The 27771-nt window shown below is 43.0% G+C and overlaps 1 protein-coding gene and 1 long non-coding RNA gene across 6 annotated transcripts; one reads left to right on the top strand and one right to left on the bottom strand.

Annotated features, from left to right (window-relative positions):
* Positions 1 to 148: 148 nt before the first annotated feature.
* Positions 149 to 3189, bottom strand: LOC145652788 (uncharacterized). Its single transcript, XR_014119041.1, has 3 exons — positions 2979 to 3189; positions 730 to 834; positions 149 to 476 (listed from the first exon to the last, which is right to left on the bottom strand). It is a non-coding gene; the product is annotated as an uncharacterized LOC145652788 (long non-coding RNA).
* Positions 1232 to 26199, top strand: src (SRC proto-oncogene, non-receptor tyrosine kinase). Of its 5 annotated transcripts, none has more exons than XM_027008301.3 (13): positions 1232 to 1671; positions 17436 to 17715; positions 17980 to 18079; positions 19040 to 19057; positions 19985 to 20083; positions 21468 to 21571; positions 22475 to 22624; positions 22936 to 23091; positions 23353 to 23532; positions 23726 to 23802; positions 24043 to 24196; positions 24366 to 24497; positions 24833 to 26199. In XM_027008301.3, the coding sequence occupies exons 2-13, from the start codon at positions 17445 to 17447 to the stop codon at positions 25039 to 25041; spliced, it is 1650 nt and encodes a 549-aa protein (XP_026864102.2). In that variant the 5' UTR covers positions 1232 to 1671; positions 17436 to 17444; the 3' UTR covers positions 25042 to 26199. The 5 variants fall into 5 exon arrangements, with proteins under 5 accessions (XP_026864102.2, XP_081560295.1, XP_081560294.1 ...); XM_081704169.1 differs by having other exon boundaries at positions 1271 to 1336; XM_081704168.1 differs by lacking the exon at positions 1232 to 1671 and adding an exon at positions 2160 to 2503.
* Positions 26200 to 27771: the final 1572 nt, after the last annotated feature.

The following is a 27771-nucleotide window of genomic DNA, read 5'->3' as shown; positions in this document are numbered from 1 at the left end:
TTCTCTGCTCATCAATGAAAAGAGACAGGGTTTCTTCCAGCAGCAGTTACAGCTCATTAGTGGTGTGTGCTGGTAATTTGCCAGCTAAAGCAATTACTTGTTCACACCAGGAGAGGGTGCAAGAACAAATCGTTTATTTCCTATGAAAACTACCTAAACAGCCAATCACACTACAAATGTTTAAATGTTTAAATTATAGCTACCAAAGAGAACGTTGATTATGTTCAGTTTAGAAGCTGCACTTTAGTAAATGAAGTACCTGTTCATGAGATAGGTGAATGAATTCACCTGTTCATCCAGTGCATTTATTTATTTATTTTACTTCTAATATGTTCATTACATCTTTGTTAGTTCCCTCAAACTGCCCAGCATCACATTTCCAATAGACTTTCAAAAGACCTTTTTGTCCCAATGTTGCCCACTGGTCCCTTCCAAGAGCTTGTCATTTTCCAGGTATGGAGCAGCGGTTCTTTATCCTGTGGGAAGCAGCCAGGTCTTTTTATTGTTCACAAATACGAATATTTATTGATTATAGTTATTATGTATCTGGCATATGTGGCAGGCAAAAATCTGTGGAGACAACCACCCCCCCGCTGGTAAAGACTAGAAGCTTTAGGAAGCGACTAATGAACATCTGTTTTTGTTTGTTTGTTTGTTTTCAGTCTAAGTGCTTGGGTGTAATTCGCACTCTTGTCAAGCCTGACTGAAAATGGACTTGCTTGACCTTACCTGGTATGAGTCCAGTTTCTGCTGTCAGAATAGTTCTTAGAAGTGTTCAGTGGGTACTGTACACCCATATGCATTCCTGCCCATTTTCTTATCTCTTATAAAAGCCTGGAATAATTGATGAAAAAATAAAATAATTTATATTTATTTTAACAGATATACATAAAACCCTCTTCCAGACAGAACATCTTTAGCATAAAATGAATTGTCACAATACTTTTAAAGTAAAAAACAAAACAAAAACAATTTTAAACACTACATAGACTAGATAATATGTGGTTTTAGTAGCCTATTTCAATATTAATACAATATTCAATGCAATTTAAACAAGACCATAACTGTTTAAAATAATCTGATTAGTGAAACAATGGATTTGAGAAATCCATCTCTCCTCGCCAGTTCGTGCAGACAGGACCGAGTTGTTCTTTCGCCCCCTCTAGTTGCTAGAAGGAACACACCAATGAGAGGTGAACACACCAATGAGATACAGCACATCGCTCTTCTTATGTCAAATTACCACACACCCTACTCTTTCTCTTCCGCCAGATTTGCTCATTGGAAGAATGGATTTGATTTCCCGTTGTCTTAACGTTGTTCCTCATCAACGCTGGTGAGCCTAGGAGCGTTTTTACGCATTAGCATTCTCATGGTTCTTTTTGGTAACATTTTCATTGTTAAACAATGGACTGCCCCTTTATTGCAAAATATTGTCACATTTAGGATGTATGCTACGCGGATTCTCAGGCAATCCCCGACATGACCTCACTAACCCGCCCCTCCAATACACTGTATGGATTTCTCACCGCGTCGGTTATCCTTATAAACGAGCGTTGTTTAATATCCGTTTTCAGAGTAGATTTTTGACAATGGGAATCTGAGTTAAACTGTTTCTGCCCCTACTATAAGTGAATCAACACACCCGTTCAACAAAGGAGAAACGCCGGGGTGAGTATAATCGCTATTTTGTATCGTGTTTTGATGGGGGAACCAAGATTATGTAGCTAGCTACTTTAACAAAACCTCTAGTAGGTAACAGCAATTGATCAGATGAAATTGTACCAGCACAGCAATGCCTGCATAGATCCAGGTTGTTATTGACTAAGGTACTCATTGTCGCATGGCTCAAGAAACATACATACAATCACAATTAGACTAATGTGCGAGTTCATAATCAAACCCCCTAAAATCCTGTGCAGGAACACCAACGCAGCCAATCTGGTTCATTTTGTGTAGACTAGCAGAGTAGAAACCTTTCTGGTTTCATTTTTGGTTTTCCATCCGTATGTGAAATATTGTTCTTATTGTATTACCGGTAAGGAACTAATGCTTCTTGCCCATAAGAAAGTCTGTGAGCCATCCAGACTCATCCGTCTGTGCACCAACTTACTCTCCTGCGTTGCTGTCTGCGGGTGTTATACACTCGGGATTATGTTTCTCCCACTCATAATGACTCAAAATGCTCAACATTGCGATTTCCCCGAGGCGCTGTTTTTCTATTTTTAAAGATCCTTAAAATCTGGAAATCGAATGCGTTGGTTCATGTCAGACTGATAATTTTACAGTATTTTTGGTTTTCCTAAGGCATTTGTACAAGCTTTCTTTTTATCACTACAAAACCGAGAGTTGTTTTTTTTTATAGTAAAAACCTTAACTCTTAACTAAACGGGAAAACTGGAATAACTTTGATCTACAAGGGGTTTTCCTTAGCAGACCGTTATGGATGAGGGATTTTCCAGTATGGAAAAACTGCATTTCTGCTAGATGAAAGACTCTAGAGGTAGGCTTTGCTTTTGTTTGTCCAAAATCAAGATTAGTTGTTTTTTATTTTCTCCCAATTTGTTGAACCACTTAAATCAATTAAAATGACAAATTTGAACTGTCCTTTTATTCTGCAGAAGAGTTTAGCTGGCCTTAAGAACTAAACCAGTGAGTCGAACAGTGTCAGGGTCATCGCTTCATATTACCTTTCTTTTGGAAGAATGTACAGTCAGAATGAGCATGTTATTTTATTGTTGGATGACTAGATCAATTGAATATTAGCGCAGTAATTAGAAAACTACGACTACCTCTTTTAATTGGTAATAAATAGCCTACCCTCTGGAACTTTGCATGCAGTTGGAATTTCCTTCGGGATCAATAATGTGTTTTCTTATCTTAGCTGTATGCTGTCAAATATTTATCTACTGTTATTATCATGCAAGATAATGCAAGAGACATTTATATTCCCACTGTCTGTATACACACACACACACCTGCACAACCATGTCCCTGATGCTTAGTTTTATCTTGCATTGTAGGATCTCCCCCTAGGCTGGGTTGTTGTCTGTAGGGATCTGCAGTGGCACAGTCACTGCAGATACAGTAAAACCAAGCAGTTTGTTGTTGCTAGCCAAACTCCAGCAGGTTTATGCTCTTCCCTTTTTTGGGGCTGCCCCTCCCTCCCTCCCTCCCCCAACTGTTTGTGTGCTTGCCAATTTACAATCGTCTCCTTTTTTTTTTTTTTTTTTTTTTGCGTTTAGTGCCATGTTCTTTATCTGTCCTTTACTGGGGCAATTTTAATGGTTGAATGTCAATTTTAATCCAGTATGAATTCTGACCAGATTTTAGACTGCGCATGTCAAACAGGTTATGTCTGTGTTTTGTTTGCATGTGGTGTTTCTGCATGCATATGTCCCATATGTTTATTTATTGCAACCCCCCCAAACAATGTGTTTAGCAGTTGCAAAAAACAAACAAACAAAAAACAACAACAAAACCCCCAGAGGCATTAAGATGCTGGTATGCTTTGACCCCCTCCTGAAAAACAAGCACGCTCAGGCACACATTTCAGCGTGGGAACATTCATTTGCCAGCCAGACCCAATCCCTTTCTGCTCCAACTGGGAGTCTCTTCACATCTGCTCTCGCATCACATTCACATACATGCCTGCAAAGGTCAGCATTTCAGTTCACAATGCATATAGAAGCAGAGCTGCATGGGTGGATTTAAAAGGAATATTTTTAATGAGCATCTAAATTCTATGTCCAGGTTTTGTTTTTAAAGAAACCGATAACGAAAATTGCCTAAACCAACGATTATCATCCCTTTGTAGTACAGTTAACTAGGGCACCCTGGAGTCAAAGTCATTGATTTAGATTGCCATCTTTGTGTTTTTTCCGGCACACACTTGACATTTTGAAATTTATTAAAACCTTTATACAGTATCACTGTGGATATGTCAAAATGGGAGCAATAAGCCTATCAAGTGGACTTTATACATCTCAAAATTGTGCAAAGGCCTCAGAGCGAATATGATGCACAATTATGATAGATTACGCAAATGACTCAAAATTAGATCACTGGCAAAGCAGCACTGGAAGGCACAATTCCTGTTAATTGGTAGCATGCCGATGCACTGGTGCCTTGGTCCACTGTGGCACACTGGAACTCTCTATCCGTGTGGACTCATACACTGGGCTTTGCGCTGTGCTGTCAATGACTTTGTTGTTTCCCTGAACTGGTTTGAGATCTGGCACATCATTAAAAGTGGCTTCATCTTTTGAAATGTGAGTCTCTCTTGAGAGAGAGAGAGAGAAAGAGAGAGAGCACCCAACGGAAAATCAGAGCCCAGACTCCCCCAGGGAATCAGTTTGAGATAGGTTGCTGAAATGTATGAACTACCCCATATGACCAAATTATATAGTTTTCAAAAGGATTCCAAATGGCGAAGACTGGAGCCATTTACATCATTCATTAACGAGAGTTTCAGATTTGTGTCAGTATATGTCTTGAATACTAGACATCAATAGGTTGCCTGTGAGTAAACTTTGCTTGAAACTTGAAACTGTCTACCTCAGTGAATGCCATACTAATAACTGTTTGAAAACATTTTGATTGCCTTGATGTATGGGTGTGGTGATGAAGAACGTAATGACCTATTGCTCAACATAAAGGTCTGTTGCTGCCTGAACTCTCTGATGCATCGTGAAGTGTACACTGATCCCTGATGTGATGGATGCTTAACAGACAAAAGCCTTTAACTATTACAACACAGAATGACATTCGCTTTGTCCATGAATTTTGCGATTCCCAATGGACACCTGCTTTTGAGGAGAGGATCGCTGTGGCCTCCCACAGAACTCATTAAACATTTCAGTGTGTCGGCACCTCACTTCTGGTGCTGTGTGTAACTGCCTCATCATATTCTGCCACACTGGCCCACTTCTTCTCCTAATTAGTTCCCTGTGATTTTCAAGGACGCTTGTCTGACTGGGGAAAAGCCACCTGTTTTCACGGTACACAGTGACGCCATTTCTTTTTCTTCTCTTCCTGGATGCTGTGTGGCCACAGGTTATGGTCACTTTCAGTCCTGTTCTAAGCATGTTTCCAGGGGCATTTGTATTAGGCAATGATGTCAGTACTTTTGAATGTGGTTTTCAGCCTGAGCAGAGTGCTTTGCCATTCACTGTGCTGGTTCTGCATGCTGCGCACCGATTGTCCTTAGCAGTCACTGGTGAAGACAACATTAAATGTGCCCATGTATCTGCCAAGTAAGAATATCTGGTTAACTACTAATCGGAAATCAGTGTGAATGTGCTTGCCTTTGCAGAATGAGAGGTTGTTTAATTAGCTTGCTTAGGGTCTTCACAAAAAAAAGCCCTTTCACACTGGCCAGAGCTCTTATCTGACGTCCTGCATCTGTAAGACGTACTTGAGCCATTTGAATGGATGCCGTGACATCGATTCATTCTAAGGAACACAGTGTGACTCTGTCTTCTCAGAGTTCAGGCCACTTCCTGTCAGCTCGGCAGAGGAGAGGGGCCACAGATGCTCTACATCTCATCTCAATTCCTCTACTGTTCTCTCCTTTCTTTGAGCATGGTTTTTTTTTTTCCTACCTCTCCTGCCCCAGGGTGACATGAAAAATGGGCAAATGGCATTTAGTGCAACAGGGATGTATTCTTCCTGTTTTACAGCCCTACAGAAATATGAACCCTTGAGTTAGTTATTGAGTTCAAATAAATTCAAAGTTATGAGTTTTGCAGGATACATTGAAAGTCAGGTCATCCTGTATATACAACCAACCTTTTACTAGTCTCCTTGGCCTAATTCATTTATGTCGTAAACGCACTTGTAAATACTGTTTATGCATATGCTTGAATGCAGAATAAATGAATATATATGCATTATATATGCATACTTGCACAAGAAATCCAGACATCACCTATGTTTTTGTAATTATTATTTAAACAGGTAATTCATAAAAGAGAACAAGTGCAGAGAAGACATATTACCCTAGTCAGTTAACGTCTAGAACATGAAATCAGTGGAAAAATGATTAAGTTTGTAGGTACATCTACAGAGTAGATGTCCTACCTATAAACTAGCAAAAGCAAGACAGTATTGAAGAAAACAATGTAGTTAATTTTTGTGGGGACTGCCGCCAGTTTTCAATATGCATTATGTAAGATTCAAAATGTATTTGAACTTCCAGACCAGATAACATGTGCTAAATACATTAGAATATGCTGAAGGTTGTAAAACAATCATTTTCTGCAGTTGTAATGGTGTTGTGTCCATAAGTTCTAAATACAGATATACTGTACAATAGATGTTTACAGCTTACATATTGCCTTATTACCTTACTACTTACGTACTACTCCATAGATTATTAGACAGCTGAAAATCCTTTTGGAAAACCCAGGAATATAGAAGTCAATCAGAATGGTGATGTGACAGTTTGGTCTGTAGTTGGTCTACAAAACACTATCAAGGGTGCTTCACTTGAACATATTAAATCTGGATTGTTAGTAGACCTTCTTGCAGCTTGATGGAATTACCATTATACTTAAGGATTTTTATCCTTTCCTAATCCTTTTTTTAGTGGGGCACCGCTGCTGTATGTTAGGTTGTCCCAGTTCCACATCATGAAGAGCCATCTTTGGAAAAGCTGTAACATAGCAGGATATGCACTATGTATGATTATGATTGTGTGTGTGTGTGTGTGTGAGTGTGTGAGTGTGTGTGTGTGCTCAGTGGTGTTTAGGTCAGGTGACTGTGAAGAAAAGTACATGAGTCAGCACTCCTTAATCTTCAGTCTTCTAGTAGTTGTTGCAAAGCTTTGAGGTGTGTTTTTGGGTTATTATCCTGCTGCAGTATGAATTTTTGTCCACAAACATTTAAACCAAAGGTTATAAAATGTTTCTGAAGCATGGGTTGGTATTTCTTTTTTGTTAGGGTTTACCTGATTCTGTGCAAGTGCCTAACTTCAGAGTCGGTAACACACCCGAGACGGACTTTTGTACTAAGGAATTGACGGTCAATTTCAGATATGTACTTACTTGCCTTTCAGCAGTACCAAATTCAGTCTTTTCAAATATTAAACCTTTCATCCAAACTGTTATGCTGATTATGTGATTTGTACTGAAAGCAAATGATATGGACCTCTGTCCAAAATGTCCTATTTCTCTGGAAACCTTGTGTACTCCACTACAATTTTGGATCTCTCTATATACCTGCTAGCTCTTTCCGTAATGGTTTTTCTCTGGTATAACTAAATCCATCATTAAGACATCAGCTTGAGGAAAGCTGGACACTGGTGAATCGCAAGGTCATTTACATATTCAAAAAACACCCCGAACGACGATGGAAATCGAGTTGCCATTTGGTGGGCACTCTAATCTCTGGAATGGAAATACTGGGGCCATGAGGCAGTTGAGTGTGGTGACATTGCGTGATTGGACATCATTTGTGTATTTGCCTGGTCCCATTTTTATATTGGCCCATTCCACTGATGGACCGTAGTTTGATGCTTTTGTGTAAGCAGTTTGCCTGATTATTGCTGTGGCTGTACTGTCCGTCCCTCTAGAAAGCGCTGCTGGGTGCGGTGCTATTGCGTGTTCCTTGCGTGTCGGGGCATTGTTGTATGTTCTAGCTTTTGGTTCTTGCTTCTCCTTCAGGACGGACAAGCTCAGGAGAACACGGATACGCTTTGGCTGTACCACATGGTCAGTCTATGTCAGCTATCCTTCCTCCCCCTGCTGTGCTGCCTGCATGAGATGCTCCTAAATCAGTTCCATTTCTATACCTGTAGTGGCTTCCGCACATCTGTCTGTTTTTATGTGCACGCTGTAAGCATTTCACACCTCTGCTTGGCTGGTAAGGTTATTACTCAATCAAAGTACACTCATGTCTGAGCAGGTTAAAAGCAAACCTGCATGAATTCCATGTCCATATCTCTTGCTGTTTGCCTCTAAGATTTAATATACTATATGTAGACTCAATCCAGGGAAGATCCGCTTAATTTCCTCTTCTATTTTGAGTCACAGATGAATATTGTTTCCTTGACGATGTCCGGAAATCGGTTGAGTCTCAGCCTCTGCGTCTGTGAGCACTCATGCTCTCATGGCTTGATTCAGGAATGTGAGTGATGACTGGAGCACTAGCATCAGTGAGTGGCCTGTCCATATGCTTTTGCTGTTTGCATTGCGCTCGAGAGCATGAGGCGTGGTATGTTTGTTACTTGCTGACGGGAGGTGCCAAGGAGGAGCGTTCATGGGAAGAATGCACGCCCTGCAGCCCAGTCTGGTGCAAGGTGCCCCAGCACACTGCTGCCATATCAGCTGCTGTGGGGGGGTACGCAAGAGATGTCAGGACTCGTCTTTTTCGGCCAGCTCGACATTCCTGAGCTGGAGTTGAGTCATTCTCCATCTCAGTGTGCCTGGCCCTCATGCTTGTGCGCACACCATACACACACAGACACATACACATACACACACACACACACACACACACACATATAAACACACACACAGGGAAAACTGGGCTATACTTTTCACCATTTTGCAAGTTCATAATGTTGAAAAACTGTATCCATTAGTGAGTCATCTGTATCAGAGGGTCTCTTTTTTTCTTCATGCCATTTCAGTAAATGTAATGGACTATCTGGGCTCCGTGTTTTCAGTTGCACTCAGCTTCTGACAGTATAATTCCTATGCCTTCATTGCAAAATGTTTAGCATTTACATAAAAGCAGAGAAGGAAAGAATGAATAAGAAGGCAAGAATGAATAATGTATATATTGCACATCAACATACTTATATTTGTAACCATTTAAAGCGTTAGTACTTTCACTGGCTGTCATATTTTTGCTTCCTTCCCCACCTACCCCTGGGAAATATTCAGTGGGGATTCAGGGAGAACTTAAGAAAAGCAGAAGGCAAAACTGTGGGGATTATCTTTCGTTTCTCCATTTATCACCCCCCTCCCCCTCCCAAAAAAAAAACAAAAAACCAAAAAACCATATGACCACTGATCAGCAGTCTCTGAACATGTCATGACCATATTTAGATGAGGAAGAGGAACAGTGGCAGAATGATTATTTACAGATGATAGCAGGGGACTTTTACGAGTGCGTCTGACTAACACAGCTTTTTAAGTAACGGACTGCAATAAACCAGGCCGTTTATTATTAGCCGGATTATGCCGAAGTGCTGCTCTTTACTAGGTCATACAGGTAACTAATTTGGTGTGAGGCCAGGGAGGTTTGTCTCTGATCATTTTGACATCCTGTACATCAGGACAAAGTCACCGCCGAAGATGTTCTGGAATGCAAAACTTACCATAAACGCTTCATTACACCTGTCTGTTAAAGGTCTGTCTACAACAAAGTTAGATTTGTGTTAAGGTATTTTTGTTTTCTTCAGACATCTGAATTTAATTCGAGATTTCATTGCATCTTGGTATAACAGACTTACAGCCAGCTAGTGTAGTGAGTCCTTTGGTACATATGAATCAGGATCTTCACCTCCCTTTTATTCCACAACAGGAGGAGTGCATTTTCCAGACAGACCTCTCAAACCATGATGGGTCCCAAGGTCATTTAAATGTTGGCCTTAACCTTATCGAGGGTTTTTTTTGTGTGCCACATTGCTGTAATCACACAATGAAAACCTGAAATGCATGACCACGACCTGAATATTGCACTATTGATGCCAAAGAATTTGCTTTTATTTGTGACTTCACCAAAAGTCAAGGAAAAAAATTATTAATTTAGGATGTAAAGTGGCTTTATGTAAGGGGCAGGGAATTATAAAACCATCATGTACTCACAGTTGAATTTGATATAGTTTGCTACTGTTTAGCAAATGCAAGCCCAGTTAGCCATTGAGTGTTCTTTCAGCTTGTAATGCACCCTGATGTCTTTGGTATTAACTCCCTGACAGATGTAGATAGGTGCACTGACATGCTTTGATTTAGATGAAGATCAAGTCACATTTTAGGAGTCTCTTAGGCAGAACTCCAAACATCTAAATCTGAATGTTCACCCACAGGGTATTTAGCCATTCAGTGATGTAACCCATCCTAATTTCCCAGGAGTACAAGGTTTAAATGTGGGTCTTGTTGTCATCCCTTTCCGACATCTGGTGTTAAAGGGTGCTACCCTTTCATGTTCTGCCTTGAATTACATACCATCACATTTGCATACATCAAGGATGAAAATGTTGCATCTCACTTCTTTCCATTGATCAAATCGATTGCTGTGATTTGCACTATGGCTGAGGCACGCGGTGTTGGAAGGGTGGGGTAAGAACAGGCTCGCGTGAGTGAGCGATTTGAGATGCATTCATTTACTTGCAAATGCAGTAATATGTGTGCGACTCACTGAGTTGGAGCATGCTGGATGAACCCTTGGAACTGTTTACTGATGGGCACACTAGCTGCTTAAGCTACGCAGACAATATTTGCCATGGAATTTTTTTTATGATGAGATCTGTGATGGTTTCATAGTTGGTCTAATGTGAAAGCATCTTAAATCATCATTTAGTTGTAAATTGTACATGTTTGAAAGGAGAAAATGCGTTTGAAAAGGTAAGATAATGAATCGGTCTTTATAACCCTCTATTAATGCAGTGAGCCAAGAATGTGCGCACTGCATTGCGAGACCTCCAGGTCTTCTAGTGCTTGACGGCAACCTCCCCTCGTGTATTTCAAACAGTGCTAAACAATGTCTCCGTCCGCGACCAGGGAGCTTGAGCATTTACCGCGATCTCGCCTTTACCTCCCAAAGCCCGGGACCTCCCCTCCCTTCGGCTCCAGGAATGCGTCCGTGTTGACCCCTGACCCGCTTCTGTCAGCCGTAGTAAATATTGACTCCGGCGCCTCTCGGCACAGCTGTCCTTGTAGGTCGAAGAGTTCGGCTTTTGGCCGGCCACACAGACGCTGCTGTAATCTGCATTGCGCTGCCTGTAGCGTCATTGCACCAAAAATGAATGACGTTCGGTTCACGTCGGGTCAATGTTTGTGCAGCGCTTTTAAGCAGCAACGCACATCGTCGTGATTTTAACATGAGCCGTCACTTATGTTCAACACTACACTGCCATTTAGTTTGCATTCTCTGTGCTGCCAGATACATAGAAACCTAGGAGATTAACGTTACAGTGCAGGCTATTTAGTTGCTGCCTTAAAAGACCAGGTTTGCGTCACGACTTTACTTTCTTACAACATTTATCTTCTGCCTCAGATTAATGTTTGACTAAAAGGTGCCTGACATTTGAGTCCGCATGGACCTGGTCCCCGTCACTGACGTGTTTGTTTTGACGCTGCTGTGGAGAGCCAGTGTGTAGTGTAAACATGTAGCCGGAGTCATACTCTACCGCGTTTCCTTGGGTGACAATGTAAATACACCTTGATCGCAAACCATCTGTCCACAGCGAGTGGGACATGGATAGGGTTGTCAACAGCAGAGTCTCCTTTTAGTGCTATTTGGAAGGACTCTATCATGAAGAGCATTGGTGAAGCATGATCAAATGGCACTATATACGGATAGTAGGTGTTAATTGTGGTATACCAAGTGCAAGATCACACCAGTGTAACTTGAATCAGCCCTCACAAATGGAAGATTTTTAAAATAAATTCTGCTAATGATATCACATTTAAAGTGATGAACCATGCATCGATGCGCTAGTTCCTGTATTAATGTTTAGAGGGGTTATTATTGTTCTCTTTTTAACTCAAAAGCGTTTCTGTTGGCTGGTCAATATAGTAAGTAACACTTATTTCTAGAGCACATTGCAACTGTTTCAAATTGCTGTATAACAATGAAATGATTAAAAAAAATGAAATGGACATGAGTGTTTTTTCAGTATACATGTGCAGTTTTTTAAATTTATGAATGAAATCATGTTCTTGTGTATATCACCTCATATCACAATGACTCCAGTATCATGATGTTATGCACATAACATGCTGGGTGTTTACCATCCCCTGTCCCTGCACACACACTCTAAGCAGGCTGGACTGGATGCATAATGGTCAGAGCTTGTGTCTGAGTGCTGGATTCCGTCATCAGATGGTTTTGCCCTCGTATTGCTTAGCGAACCCTAGATGGAATGTCATCACAGCCTCACTGTGTGTGATTAAGGAAATGATGTGGATGAGCTTGCTTAAGAACATGATCTTGGATTAGATTGATGTGCAGCGATGCACAATGAACGGTCCCTACTCTCCCTCCATGTCATTACGGCCAGCGCTTCAAGATAAGATGCCCTCATGTCCATGCACTTGCCCTTAGTTTTAACTGCTAATATCCATTTAGTAGTCTGCAACAACGGTTTGCATAATGGTCAACACATAGACTAGACCTGATGACCTGTAAGCTTCGTCATATCATTACTCATCTCCTCCATTCTATGTGTCTGTGTGTTTGTACAGCATATTCCATCCTTTTAGCCCCGATATGGGTAAGACCAACTAGAGTGCCACTCTAGGCTAAACACTGAGTAATGTAACAGGCCCAGCTCGCCAACTGCACGCTGCTGTTTCATTCTCCCTGTCAGAACGCACCACCCCTTCCGTTCCACTGTAACGCAGCACGGGACTCTGGAAAACATTTTCATCCATGTGTTTCCTCCAAGGCAGCCACCACCGGACAGACTGTACTGCGGGAGCGTATCCACGTCCAGCAAAACGTTTGATGTTGGCCCATGCAGATGCAAGAAAGATGAGATGGCTATCCCCAGCATCCCAGTAACTGCTGCCCTGGTTGGGTGTAGAAGCTGGGAGAGGAGTGGAGGTGGTCTGCTCTACTCAGAATGCCACAGGCCTCACGGTGCACTCAAGCTAATGGAGTCCGAATGGACCTTTTTGGTTTTGATTTATGGGCTGCAGCTCTCTCTCATGTTGGCTTTTAGGTTTGGGTGGATCCGTGCGTGGGTGGGTGTGAAACACCTTTAAAAAAAAAAAAAAAAAAAAAAAAAAAAAGCACTTGAACAGCATTGTAGAAAGACATGCTTTTTTTTCCCCCCATTGCAAGAACTACCTTGATCAACCTGACATATGGTTTAGGGGTTGGGTTCACTTTGCGTTAATCTGCTCATATTGAAATACCAATCAACCAAACCCTCCGCCATCTCTGAATTGCTAAGTGTGAGAAGGAAAAGAGCTTTTCTGAGAAGTGAATGCATAAAAACGTGACAATCTGTTAGTTGAACTTTGACAAATGTCATCTTGTAACATTAAGACTTTTTCATGTGTTGTATCACTGTTGTGTGCAGCTACATCATAAATTGCAAAAGCAAAAACCTTCATTTGGAAAAAAACAGACAAACAAACAAACTAGAAGAAATCCTGCTAGACTCAGTTCAGCTGAAATTACTTTACTAAAGATCTTGGGAATTATGGGATTTATAATCCTCCGGCTCATCTCTTGAATAATTAAGCAAATCCACACCCATGCCTGGCCTCTGACCAACGGTGCTCTGAGCAGGTGCTAACCAGCCAGTTAGCTTTAGCTACTAGCTGCAGCTGTGCTCAGAATGCAGGTCTCTGTCCTTTCTGTGTGGTTTGGTGGATTTGCTTCTGGTCTTCAGTCCGGTAGGGGTCAGATTTAAAGAGCGGACCTATTGTGCACCTGCCACAGAGCAGAAGGAAGAGAACTGTGGTGATGTCCCCCAGTTCAGACTAGATTTTGAGGAGGGCAATGGAAATAGTTTTGACTTGGATTATGAGAGATGTAGGTCACTTGGCCTTCAAGGTTGAAATTTATGAAAAGAATATTCTGCTTCATAGAGAGCTCATGTTCCAGAATGTTGTTTACTATCTATCAGTGGTGTTGTCTATATTTACATATGCATAAGGTACCAAATTTTATGACATCGAATATACTGTTAAATTCACTAGTAGAGTACAAAAATAATGTTGTTTACTAGTCCTGCCAGTATCATTAATCATCTTTAACAATCCATGGAGGACATACAAATCTGAAGCAGTAACAGTGTCTCAGAAAAACAGGCATTCAGAGAAACAGAAATGTGTGGTGGTTTTTTATTTATTTATTTATTTATGAATGATATGGTAGCAGAAATGCATTTATGGTACTTGGAAAACTCCCTTATCCAGAGCAACTTGCATATTTATCAGTATGACTGTACGTGTGCTCCCTGGGAATGGAAATGACCTAGCAGCTCAGCTGATGGTTACAGGAGATGTGTGCATGCATGTGTACATGCTTGGGTATTTCCTATACGCACGCACGCGCGCACACACAAGGCCATAGCTTGTCTGTGTGGTTGTGTTCCTTTGTGTTTTGGCATGACTGTCTTCTTTGTCCATGCATGTCACACTCCGTCCATGTGTGTATGAATAAGCGTCTGTGCATCGAAATGCAGCAGCTAGCCGAGTAAGTCTGTTCCAGCTGCTCTCTACTGCACAGACGACCCTTGGAGCCTCCGAGCCCCCTCCCCCTCCCATTTGTCCTAGCCTGGAGCTCCAACCTGACGGCTGCCTGTCACGGTGCCTGAAAAACATGCCCCCTCTCGCCCAGAGTCCCCACTCTACATCCCCCCCCGAGAAATTGGAGCCTGGAGCCACGAAGCTCCAGCTGGCTGACAGGCGATCCATGCCAGTAGTGCATCTGATCTGCAGGAATCTCTTCAGCTGGAAGTCGACAGTGGAGGCCCTGCATTCTCGTCTCCCAGAGCGCTCCCATACGGAATGGGGGCCCTGCCCCGACCCAAAGCCATGGCTCTGATTTCCTATGCAATTTCCCAACGGTCCTTTGCACTCTTCTCTGGGTTACCTGACTTCTCATCATTTAGTGCTGGTGAGAGGCTGCATGTGGCAGGAACTTGCTCAGGAATAAAACTTATTGCTCTTTAATGATTTCCAGAAATGCTGGGTCAGCAGAATTATTATCATGGCCTCACACAGTGAGTCACTTGGATAAAGCTGTGTAAGACCGCTGCTCTCAAATAACTAACTTCCTTAAGCACTTAGTAACCAGAAGCTGATTAAAGCAGGAATATGGGACGCCACTCTAGCTTGTACTCAGATTAGAGGCACACAAATCAGCCCTGCATGTGCAAAGCGGGAGATTGATTAGACCCGAATAGAGGTGTGGATTAAAGTAACGATCCCCTTGCCGAAATTGAAAGCAATTGAGTGAAATGCATTCATAGAAGAACTCCTAGTGTAGGAAAAGTGCCATAGTAAGCTTGATGCTAAGCTTAATTCCATCTAAGACTGTGCAGACAGAGGCCATTTTGACACTGGAGACTGTCCCATTTAGCGCCGTTCACTCATGTGCAAACACCCCCCCCCCCCCCCCCCCCGCTCTGTTTAATGTTAAGTTCTGTGCAAGTAATGCATGTTCTGATCGACCCTCTAATGTCACAATCGACTTGGCTGGCTGTGCCATGTCATGCCCTCCACATAACATGAAGGTCCGTCCCGGCAGCCGCTGCAGACGAGAACCAAAGCGCTTCCGTGTAATGATGCCTATACTTATGAATGGGAATGTCGGGCAGGAGCCGCTCTTCAATTATCCAGAACTGCCCCTGGCGTATCTGGATCTGCTCCTGACGAAGACAGCAGTGCTACACCAGACTGCAGCTGCTTTGTGACTTATACTGGTGGTATTTCTCTCAGTACAGTGCACATGCAAATATTCCAGTGAGATCACACAGTCGATGAATTATTAAGATGCTGAGCGTATGGTTGATTAAAAATACTGATTAGCCATTGTGGTTTTTTGTTGTTGTTGTTGTTTTTTTTTTTTTCCCTCCACTTGTGATGTGTTACTGTCCTTACATACTTACAGTTAAATAATCAATTGCTGTGTTTAGAAAACTGCAGATTAAAGTCTAGACACCTTTTTTGGGAATAATTAGGGGGAAATGCCCTTAAGATATGCTGTGACCCAGACTGATATGGTTAAAAGTAGCTTGAACTGAGGACATACTGAACTAAATTGCCAATCAGTGTCCACTGAAATTAGTAGAGCCGTAAACTTGCTGTTTCATTAGAAGATACTTTACAACTTTGAAGGAGAATGCTTTGTGAGACTTATTAAAGAACTGATAGTATTTTTACCTATTCTATGTTTAGCTACTGTATTTGCATCTTTGTGTAACTAACTCACATGTAACCCAGGTAAATTTCAGGATAAATGTATTTGTATAATTTATAGGTTATTCCAAACAAGTAAACAGTACTTAAAGCAGAATGGTAGTCAATAGGGGGAAAAAAAACCCACTGTGGTTGGTCCATAATACAAAGTTAAACCGTGAATCTGAAAGCAGCTTTTCCATTTGTCTGGGTGAATAACTTGCTGTGTGAGCAGAGCCCAGTAGCTGTGCCCTGACCCCATGTTCACACTGCTTCGCTGGCATTAGTTCCAGTTGGCAGGGCCTGCAGCATTTCCAATAAGAGCTAGAAGAAGGCACAGAGCACGGAACTGCCACTCAGCCAGTGGTTTGAGGAATAGTGTCTCTCGCCTCCTGGGACTTCAGAACCTCTGGCAAGCAGGCACTTGAAGTGACAGCAAGTGATGAACACTGCCTGAGTGAGGAGACCGGGGAAAACGAAGTGAGGGGCCAGACGATGTGGGGGCGTGTGCGCATGTGTGGGTGCATGTGTATGTGTCTGCAGATTGTGTAGCAGGCAGTTTTATAATGTGAAGGAACGCACACATCAAGGGGTGTGTCTGTATGAAGGAGGAGGAGAACAGTGTGAGGATCTGATTGCAGCAGCTGTCAACGTTGTGTGAAGGGAAGCAGCTGTCGGCTCTTACTGTATGGCAGGGCTCACTGTGGAATGGATTGGGTGCAACCCGGAACCGCTAGAGGTCACACACACAAATGCACACCATGTCCCTTTAGTTTCTTATCTTTCCCTATGTCCTTTTATAGCCTTAGCTTGAAATGTTGTATGTACACTGAATGTTCATTCGTTATTCTAGCAATGGTTTGTTTGGAATGTTGGATGGACTGTTTCATAACGGATGTCGTTTTTTTTTGTTGTTTCACAAGTAAATTTCAAAGTACACATGACTATTTTTAAAGTGCTATCAATATTAATTTGTACACTTTAAAAGGAATGCTACCATATTTCTACATAGCAGGTATGGTATATGGTATACATTTTAAGGGAGTAATGCATAAATCATTCAAATTGCATCCTGTACTAATGGTATTAGAACCAGGTTTTCTCAAACATATATCTGACGACTTTAACAAAATGTTATTGACAAAATCTGGAAAAAGGTCTGCTTTGTGAAACACATCTGCAATAAAGATGGCACAGATAACATGGCTGTTATTTAGAACAAGTGCTTCTAAACCTATAACAAATATATTACTGCAGTTATATTCTGCATCATATATAAGCAGATCCTATGTTTTTCACTAGCATGTTTCACTAGTGTGTTATTTCATGCATGTGCTTCCTCTGCAGACTAAGGCCATGGGGGCAACAAAGAGTAAGCCCAGAGAGCTGGGCCCGCGCTCCCGCAGCATGGATGGAAGCATGGGGCCGTGTGGCGGGGGGGGAAGCACCGGAGGGCACCACCTCAGTCCATCCCAGCAAGCCCTCACGCCCATCCGAAACCAGGCAGGGGAGAGCACGCAGCGCAGCGTCCAACCCATCGCCAATAGCAGCGAGCTGACCCCGTTCGGAGGAGTGGACTCCTCCATGAACAGTGGCACCTCCCCCCACTGGAGCGCGCTGGCAGCAGGTAGGAACAGCTCCATCTGCTTGCCTCGGCAAACACCTGAGGGCCTACAAGGGCTAGCGTGTGAGCTTCAGAAGCAGCTGAAGAATGTTTGTCAAGACTCTGTGTGGGTGTTTCTCTCACAACCAAAGGGGAATTTTAAATAGAACCATCTATTACAGAATAGTAGGACGTGAGACTTCTAATGTGGAGACAAAATGTTACATAATTAAAAAGTATTGTTGAAATCTAAGGTGCTTGAGATTGGTCTATCGCTTCTTCCTACAGGGGGCGTGACTACGTTTGTGGCATTGTATGACTATGAGTCACGCACTGCCACCGATCTGTCATTCAGGAAGGGGGAGCGGCTTCAAATCGTCAACAACACGTGAGAAAGCACATGCACAGCCTCACACATACACGCTTATGCACACCTCCCTCCCCATCAAAAAATACATGCTCATGCTCTGTTGTCTGTTGTGCACTGGATGTACCCCTCGAGGCAAACATCAACATACCCACCTTTACCCCTATGTGTGCATACACACATACATACACGCGTGCGCACGCACACACACACACCTTGCCTGTCTGGGTTCTGGCTGTGTGCACTGACTGCTGGGCCACCAAAGAGCACATAGCACCCCCTTCCATTACTGGTAACCATAGGAACAGGCTCCCCTCTGAAGGCTCTGGATTTCTGGGATATCTTTTTTTTCCCACTCCTTTTTTGAGCCTCCTGCTCACTAAAGCTCAGCTGTGTCTTTGCCTTCTCTTCCAGTCTTGGGGCGTGAGGGTACGCTCTCTCTGCCTTTATGCTGCCGACGATCACTTCCTGCGAGGGGTGTGTGGTGCCGTCGTTAGAAAAGAGCACCCTCTGCAGTGTAGCCCTGCATTCAAGAGAAAAGACGCAGGGCTAAGGGTTTTTTGTTCATGGTTAATATGAAATCAGTAGAAGGGCAGCATAAAATACTACTTTGAGTACCACTCCAACCATTACCCCTCCCCATTCAAAGATGACCCCATTCAAAGGCTTCGATAAGAGAAAGAAATGGATTGTTAATTATGTCCCTTCTGACTCTCAGATTCAGTACTGGGTTAAACCAAGTATAAATACAAAAAAAAAAAGGTGTCATCACATTTTCCATAGACATCATTTTTCCCCCAAATATGCTAAATACGAGCTGTAATGTATCCATGAGTTGAATCAGTTATTGTACTTAAAGTCTCAGGGTTTTGTCTGTGGCTTTTGCTCTAATTCCTGCTGTCTGTGTTTTTAACCCTTTGAACCCTTTCCATGCCTCTTTCCTGTGTGTCTCCTCTCACATGCGGTCGCTGTGTAATATAGGAGAAAGCTGAACTGCAGGTTAGTGAACACTGTCCTCTTCTGTCACCTGCCACCCTCATGGCCTTCGTGCACACGCCTCCCACGTTGTTCCGCCATATTTGCCTGTCCACCAGAGATCTGTCTAGGCTTCCGGAGAGTGTTGGAGAATTCCCTTCTCCTGGAAAACTGGACCAGGCGCTGTCATTATCATTTTGTCCTTCAAGTCCACTCTCTGCTCCAGCCTTCATTGTGCTAATTTCATTTACATTTGCTCACTTGCAATCCCAAGTTTTCTTTTTTTTCCTCATTTTTGACCACCTCTTTTCTTTTGTCGAGCCCCATTTATATTCAGCACAATCATTGCGTGGGATCCATCACTGTATTTGTCTGTCATTGTTGCTTCATATCCCCATGTCATAAAGATTAACCGTGTCAATATCCTACTATAAATAATTCATGTATTAATGTCTTTCACATGGCATGCTGTGAATGAATACTGCTGGTGGGTTATGAGTGTATAGACGTGTGGCCTCCCTCAGTGTTTACGGGGTAACGGCAGTGTTGTAAGGAGGCAGTGGGAGCTAGCTCTGAGTTTGGGAGGTTGTGTGTTGAGTCAGCATGTCTGGGCGGTATTAAGATGCCAGCATTATTGCTTCAGTAAAGGGGTGGAGGAGTGAAAGGGTCAGTGATTCAACTCAGTGAGGCTGTTAGAGCCTGTCTACTCAGCAACTGCAGAGACTGATAGACATTTCGTAGCTCATTTCAGATGTTAAGTTTCATGAGGCCACTCAATGGTGTTAAAATCCATGAACCTCAAACTGTGAACCAGCAATAAAGAATTCAGAGCTTAGCAAAGAGTAAAGAAAGTGAAATTGAGTAACCCTGTAAAATCTACAACTGTGTGTGTGTGTGTGTGTGTGTGTGTGTGTGTGTGTGTGTGTGCGCGTGCACGTGATCTCCTTGTAGGGAGGGAGACTGGTGGCTGGCCCGCTCACTGACCACAGGACAAAGTGGCTACATCCCCAGCAACTACGTTGCGCCATCGGACTCCATCCAGGCTGAAGAGTAAAGGCCATTTTCTCCCTCTCTCCTATCCTCTCTCCTCCTGTACTGCCCCCTTTTAGGTTCTTGGTGCCTGCTCCTGCCTGCTTTTTTCCCCTAGTTCCTTATATTCCCCATCATTGTTTGTCATCTCCCTTCTCTAGTCTGTTTTGAGGCTTTATTCCGCTGAATGTCTCATTTTGACCTGCACATATTACTTCTCTCCGTGAAGGCTTGTCTTGTGTTTTTTTTTCTTCATGAGCCGTCACATCCTTCTTTATGACAGAGTTCAACCTGAAGGCGACGTCCTCACCACCCACTCGTCCATTAGTCAGTGTCCCAAGCTTACTTGCCTTTTTTCTCCACACACACACACGCACACACATACGCATACACATACACACACGCACACACGCACACACACACACATACGCACACACACACACACATACGCACACACACACACACATACGCACACACACACACACACACATACGCACACACACACACACACACACACATACGCACACACGCATACACACACACACACACACACATACGCACACACACACACACACACACACACATACGCACACACGCATACACACACACACACATACACATACACACACACACACACACACACACATACACACACACACATATATATATATATATATACTCAAACACAGAGTTATCCGGCTTTTCTCTGATCTCACATGACGAATATTGATGTTCATAACTTCAGGGAGACCAAAGTGCATAATTACTAGATTAATGTCATGGATTTATTAGCAAAAAAAAGCAAAACATATGGATTCCAAGAGCAGATATATGCCTCATCCTCTCCAGTTAACTCATTTCACATTGCACTGACTGAAACCACATGCTTCCTCTAGCCACTCCTGTTGTGGAGGAAGCTGAACCTGCTTCACCATGCATTAACTGCTTTAACTTCGCAAAGTTTTCAAAGCATCCTAAATTATTAAATCGAGGGCTTGAGCGTTCCGTTGTGGAGCTTGAACCGTCTACATCGTATTCCATCTGCAGAGGATTGCACTCGACTGTGCAAAAGTGCTGGTATTCGTCCACTTTGCCCCTTACATTTCTGGTATGTGCCACTCACACAAATGTGCTTAGATAAAGTCAGCATTTCATTGGCTGTAAGGTCTCGCTTTTTCCACCTGTGTCTTGCCAGTCACCTCAGACTGACTGTGGAAAAAAGGTAAAGCCCGGTGACTAAGCAGACTGAGCAGTTTCCTGCTCTTCTGGTCTGTTCTAGGTGCTGCATAAAACTGGCTAGTCTGCTCTGCTACTCTGCGATGCTTGGATGCACACAGATCCTCCACATTTAATCTCATGTTGTTTATTTTGTACATAAAATTCTCTCTCCCCCCCGTTGCCCTAGGTGGTACTTTGGGAAAATAACCCGCAGGGACTCTGAACGTTTGCTCTTGAATCTTGAGAACAGAAGGGGAACTTTCCTGGTTCGGGAGAGTGAGACCACCAAAGGTGAATAAACATTCAGGGAATGTTTTATCACAAACGTCACACACTTCTAACCATTTCAGAACATAAAACTAGAAGCAAGAATCAATGGTGCTCGGATGGTGTTTAAATATAGGCTGAATGAGGACACTTGCCTTGCTGCATGCCACACAGGTTAAAACAAAGCTTTGTTCTCCTTGTTGAAGAAGTCACGGATGCTAGGGGCAACGGTTCCCATGAATGCATATTCACAACAAGATTGCATAATTCTGTTTGACTCTACTCGTGTAGGTGTGTGGAGGTGTGTTTGGGTGTGTGGGTGTGTAGAAACAGGAGTAGGTGGGGGAATGTTCAAGGTGAAGGAGGGGACATAGTGCAGGAAGTGAGAGACAGAAGTAGGTCATCACATAGCGGTCATTATAGCCAGCAACCATGTCTCCCAGTTTATACCCTCAAAGAGAGAGGGATTGGGAGCAGGAGAGGGAGAGGGGGAGAGAGAGAGAAAGACAGAGAGAGAGAAAGGGTATGATTGAGTAAGAAATAGATAGGGACATATTCAGGGAATTAAAATCAGGCAAGTGTCATGAAAGCATAACCCATGGGAGTGGCTGAGCCAGTGTATGTGGTCTGGTACACAAAGATAAAGAATGTCATTGTTGGAACACTGCCCTCTGCTGGTTTTTTTTAAGGTTTTTTTTAGAGCAATACACGTTGTGTTATTGTTCAAGTACTTTGTAACCTATACAACATTTTGTTAAGCATATAACAAGTGCCTTTTTTTATTTGTCAACAGGTCCTAGCAGTCTCATAGTATTAAGTGTTTGGGCTTCATTGTTCTCATTAAAACCCAACTGGTTTTCTGCCTGTGTGGAATTGCAGATGTTGTGTCTCATGTCTGTATCGTTCCTGTCTCCCTTCCTCCTCCAGGTGCTTACTGTCTATCTGTACTCGACTGCGACAATGTGAAGGGGCTGAACGTGAAGCATTACAAGATCCGCAAGCTGGACAGTGGCGGCTTCTATATCACGTCCCGTACGCAGTTCATCAACCTGCAGCAGCTGGTTGGCCACTACCGCAGTGAGTCAGCGCCTCCCAGCACTGAAAGTCTGGGGACTGTGGGAAGTTGGGCGCTTCTATTTGTGTGGGGGGGGGGGGGGTGATGCGACTCTGTCAGATGTGGTCCGTTAGAGGAACATAGTGACATGAATAGAATCTTGCTTGACTGCACAATGTCAGGTGCTGATGATAAATGATGAAATGTATGAAAAGTTGCAAACAAATTGTTGAAAATGCTCCATTTGTCTGTCTTGGACACATGCCGTGTCCAAGATGAAGATGATCAGGCTGACGTTAGGATAAACTCAACCAAACCTTCCTTTTCCCCCCAGAGCATGCTGATGGCTTGTGTCACAGTCTGACGGAGGTGTGCCCAGTGCTGAAGCCCCAGACTCAGGGCTTGGCTCGAGATGCCTGGGAGATCCCCCGTGAGTCCTTGCGGCTGGATGTGAAACTGGGTCAGGGCTGCTTCGGAGAGGTCTGGATGGGTAAGAACACAATCTCATCATATAGCCACTGCAAGGTCAGTCAAGAGATGCAGTTTCACCATACAGCCTATTTTCTGGTTATTCTGTGTAAGCAAGTGTACAACCGAAATCCATGACTGTCAGATTTAGATTAGCACATTATTTAACATGTGCACTCATAATTATCTGTAGCACTAGGCCTAATGCAATATTCCACAAAATATGGCAACCAAACATCCCCCTCGCTACCCTCCAACGCCCCACAACTCATGTTCTGGTCAGGCACTTGGAATGGGACGACACGTGTGGCCATAAAGACCCTGAAGCCGGGCACCATGTCCCCTGAGGCCTTTCTGCAGGAGGCCCAGGTCATGAAGAAACTGCGACATGAGAAACTGGTTCAGCTGTACGCTGTGGTGTCAGAGGAACCCATCTACATCGTCACAGAGTACATGGGCCAAGGTGATCCAAACCGGGGAGCTTTCTCACCTTCCCACTGCACTGCCGTGGTTAAACCCAACTATGCTTAATCTGTTTTACACTGAGCGCACATGAACAGAAGCTAATTTAACTGTAAAATGACTTAAGTGTGTGTTGTAAGTTGCGTAAAGGTAAGCATGGGACCGATGCCATGTTTTGATCTGGTTCAACACAGGAAGTCTGCTTGACTTTTTGAAAGGGGACATGGGTAAGATGCTGCGATTGCCCCAGCTGGTTGACATGGCTGCCCAGGTGCGTGATTCTTGAACCGCATTTGTTACAATTAACAAATCACCGAATCAATATGTTGCTCTTCCTGTTGGCCCAACAGCTGCTTATAAATAATTGCATGTTAACCGATACCCCATTACTGTGATGTGTGCTGAAATGTGGGCCTGACATAGATAGCCACAGGAATAGTGTGGTGTGTTCAGGGTGCATGGTAAACTCAGTGTGTTCGGTACGCTCTGTCTGTGGTTACATCATCCTCAGATCGCTTCAGGCATGGCGTACGTGGAGAGAATGAACTACGTGCACCGAGACCTCAGGGCTGCCAACATCCTGGTAGGAGACAACCTGGTGTGTAAAGTGGCAGACTTCGGCCTGGCACGCCTCATAGAGGACAACGAATACACTGCCAGACAGGGTGAGCACCACAAGAAAGGGTAGTGAGTGTGTGTGTGTGTCTCTCTCTCTCTCTCTCTCTCTCTCTCTCTCTCTCTGTTTCTGTCTCTTCAGCCCATGGGAATTTCTGAAACATGTTGTACGTAATTGTTCTTCTTGGCATGCATATTGGCATCTCCTCCTTGTGACAGGGGCAAAGTTTCCAATAAAGTGGACTGCACCGGAGGCTGCTCTTTATGGTCGTTTCACCATCAAGTCAGATGTTTGGTCTTTTGGGGTTTTACTGACCGAGCTAGCTACTAAAGGCAGGGTGCCATATCCAGGTACGTTTTTTTCCAAGGGAATAGTTTTACATATTTCATTAAAGTGATGTTGAAGAATGGGGCCCAACTTTGAGTCTCAGACCATACATATATCAGCAAATTGTATGTAACTGTAGACTTGATCACTTTTTGGTTTCTTGAGTGGAAGACGTATGCATTTCTCATATTAGCCATTAGTAGCCATTAATAGTAGCCATTAATTGCTCGTTATTAGTTATTAATTAATTGCCATTCCAATTAAGCAGTTTTTACTCCCTTTGGAAGTGGAAACTCTGTGGTAGCCACATTGTTCCCTGTATCCCCTCACAACCTGTCTCTTCTGTTGTTGCTCTCAGGGATGGTGAACCGGGAGGTGCTTGACCAAGTGGAGCGCGGCTACAGGATGCCGTGTCCGCCCGAGTGCCCAGACTCTCTGCATGAACTCATGCTTACCTGCTGGAGGAAAGAGCCTGAGGAGCGGCCCACCTTTGAGTACTTGCAGGGCTTCCTGGAGGACTACTTCACCTCCACCGAGCCACAGTACCAGCCAGGGGAGAACCTGTAGAGGACCAGTGTGGGCTGAGGAGAGGAACTGCAGGTGGAGGAACAGGGGGGTGGAGGTGTGTGACGTAGACAGCTCTATAAAGAGTGGTGGCTCAATTGCACAGTTAAAGGAGAAAGAAACATTTTATTGTTTTAGCCATATAACTCTTTCTACAGAACACCTCTTCATACCCCCAAACAAACAGATTGATGGATGCACCATCGTAATTCCTTATTTCCCTAGCTCCTTTTGTAGGTCAGTACGGATCAGTCTTTAGCTGCTTTTCTGACATCACTGTGCTTCCATCTTCACCTCTCTTGAGCTCTTTTCCAGGATGATCTAGATCTGTCACTCATCCTTGCTGATGCCCCACCCCACCCCTTACCCCACTCCTCTGTTAAGGGCCCCCCTCCCCCGGTTTCTGCCCTTCGTCCTAATTCTACCCTGACAGACAGGGCTGGGAGTCTCCAGCCTTCACCGATGATCCCATGGTTCTTTCCTGCCAACTGCAGTCTCACAAGACAGAAAACTGGCAGATGAGACAAGACCACCACTGTCAAACACCCACAGGACTTTAGCTGTTAGCTGTGTGAGACTGACTTGAAAAGAGACATCTGAGACCTGATGAGCGGAATAGACTTATAAATTCTTGCTGTCTTCCAACATTCATCCAGAGCCTCATCTAACGGAACTCCTCAAAGTATTTCATGGCCCCTTTTGGAGAAGATAATGTCCCATTTTTTCCCCCCTTTCTTCAGCCTGGATAAACTGGAGAACAGTGAAAGGCTGTCAAAAATAGTGGCTGTATTTTATTTTGAGATTATTTATGGCATTTATGTCAGCACACTGACAAGGTTTTGTGGCAGAAGAAACATTGCCACATGATGCTGAATTGGACAAGGCACATAAAGTATCACAGGTCAAACTCATGGCAAAATAGATCATTGAGCCTTCAACTTCAAAAATCATTGTCTGGCTTTTTCATTTATTGCTCTTATTCTACTTTTCTGATATTACTGAATCCTTTTTGCCGATTTGACCCAAAACAAAACTACTGATAAAGTCTCTAACATGGGGACTGTACAGTCTTTATTATAAGTGATTATACTGTATGTGTGAATAGTGGAAACTTTTTTTGTACCATTTTATTATATATAAAGTGTATTTTTATTAATGTGATCTTTTGGTATCATCAAAAAACGGGTGGGTGTGCTTTATAACTAGATTTGAATTGTGAGGTATAAATATCACTGATTCATCGGAATGAACGACTCAGATCTCCAAATGCTAAGCACTGGGCATTCATCTTTGTGTATATCATTTTTGGTGTTTAAACAGATTTTGGTATTTGTGGGCTGCTCTTACCTTAAGCCTGCAATAGTTTGAAAAAACAGTAAGTATGTTAACCTTACTTCAGACTGTTGAAGTGTCCTGCTGATTGGTTATATCGCAGTAGTCAACAGTAACACCTGAAACAGTCATGCAGTGTGCTGCAGGGCTGTAAAACACACTTCTTTTTTTCTTTTTTTTAAAAATAAACACATAGCAATGGTAACAAAGGGAATTTGGAAGACCTTGTATGTGTAGCTCAGTTTTGTCATCAGCTATATCACCGGATCTCAGATCACATGCAGAATTTTAAAAATAATATTAAGAATAAATAAACAAGAATAAGCATTACGTTCCTCTTCCCAAGAAATTTCATCTGTTTTGTTACAGGAGGCAAAATGCTGTAAAACTGCAAAGCTGATATATAGTTGAGGCTTGTAAGAATTGTAGGATATTTCAGTCATAATTATGGTGATCAGAACTGTGAACGGTAGGTGAACTAGCATAAATGGGTGCTCACCGATGCGTTTCACGGGGTCTGGGGTTAGACGTGCTTTTGCGTGGTACTGTTGCTGATAGAGGACATTTCCTGTGACACTGGTCAGGTTACTGTAAATACCTTTTTTTCTGCATACCACTTATTGTAAATCTTCTATTTATTCATTTTGTTTAATATTATGACCATCCTCAAACTAAAGCATTATGGGGTGGTTCTCCAGATACTGCTGAAGCAAAATCTTGGAATGTTTGCATTAGAAATTATTGGGAGAATAGGACTAGGCCTAGTTAGTCTGAAGCACTGCCCTAATATAACTGATCCATCATTTGCAGAAGCTGTTTGAGAGCACTCAGCCTGTTCCTCCCCAGCCATCACTCAGTCTGCTGTCTGTGGCTCTAGGTTGTGTTGTGAAACCATTCCTGGAATGGCACTGACATTGAGATTGAACTGGATCAATCAAAAAAATACCTAAGACGAGTTATTTGACAGTAGCCAGTTGTGCTAATCACACTATATTTCAATCCCCCCACCCCTTCAGTCTTTAACGGGAAGCTTTTTTCCTGTATTTATGTTATTTGATGCACTCTTGACCTTACATTATCACTCTACATTTTTTTTAAAGTTTAAGTTAAAGGTAATGGGTATTTTGTTGTTGTTGTTGTTGTTGTTTTAGTTTGGCTTCATGTAAGTTATTCCCATGTAACTGCACCATTTTCTTGTTGGTCACATTTTTGGTATTGTGTGAGGTCCTACCATAGTTGTTGTTACCATACCATAGTGTATTGTTAGTCTAGGCAATTGTGGTTTGAGTTACATTCTAGTTTATGGTGAGGGACTGGATGAATAGTTAAGCAATTTCTCAACAATCTGCTATTGTTGAACCTACACACATCATTTTCCTTTCTGTAAACATGTTGACAACT

This window comes from Electrophorus electricus, chromosome 21, assembly GCF_041902795.1.
Source record: "Electrophorus electricus isolate QZ-2024a chromosome 21, ASM4190279v1, whole genome shotgun sequence".
In the NCBI taxonomy this organism is placed as follows: Eukaryota; Metazoa; Chordata; class Actinopteri; order Gymnotiformes; family Gymnotidae; genus Electrophorus; species Electrophorus electricus.
Note: the sequence above shows the minus strand (reverse complement) of the source record. Positions and strands in the feature narration are given on the sequence as shown.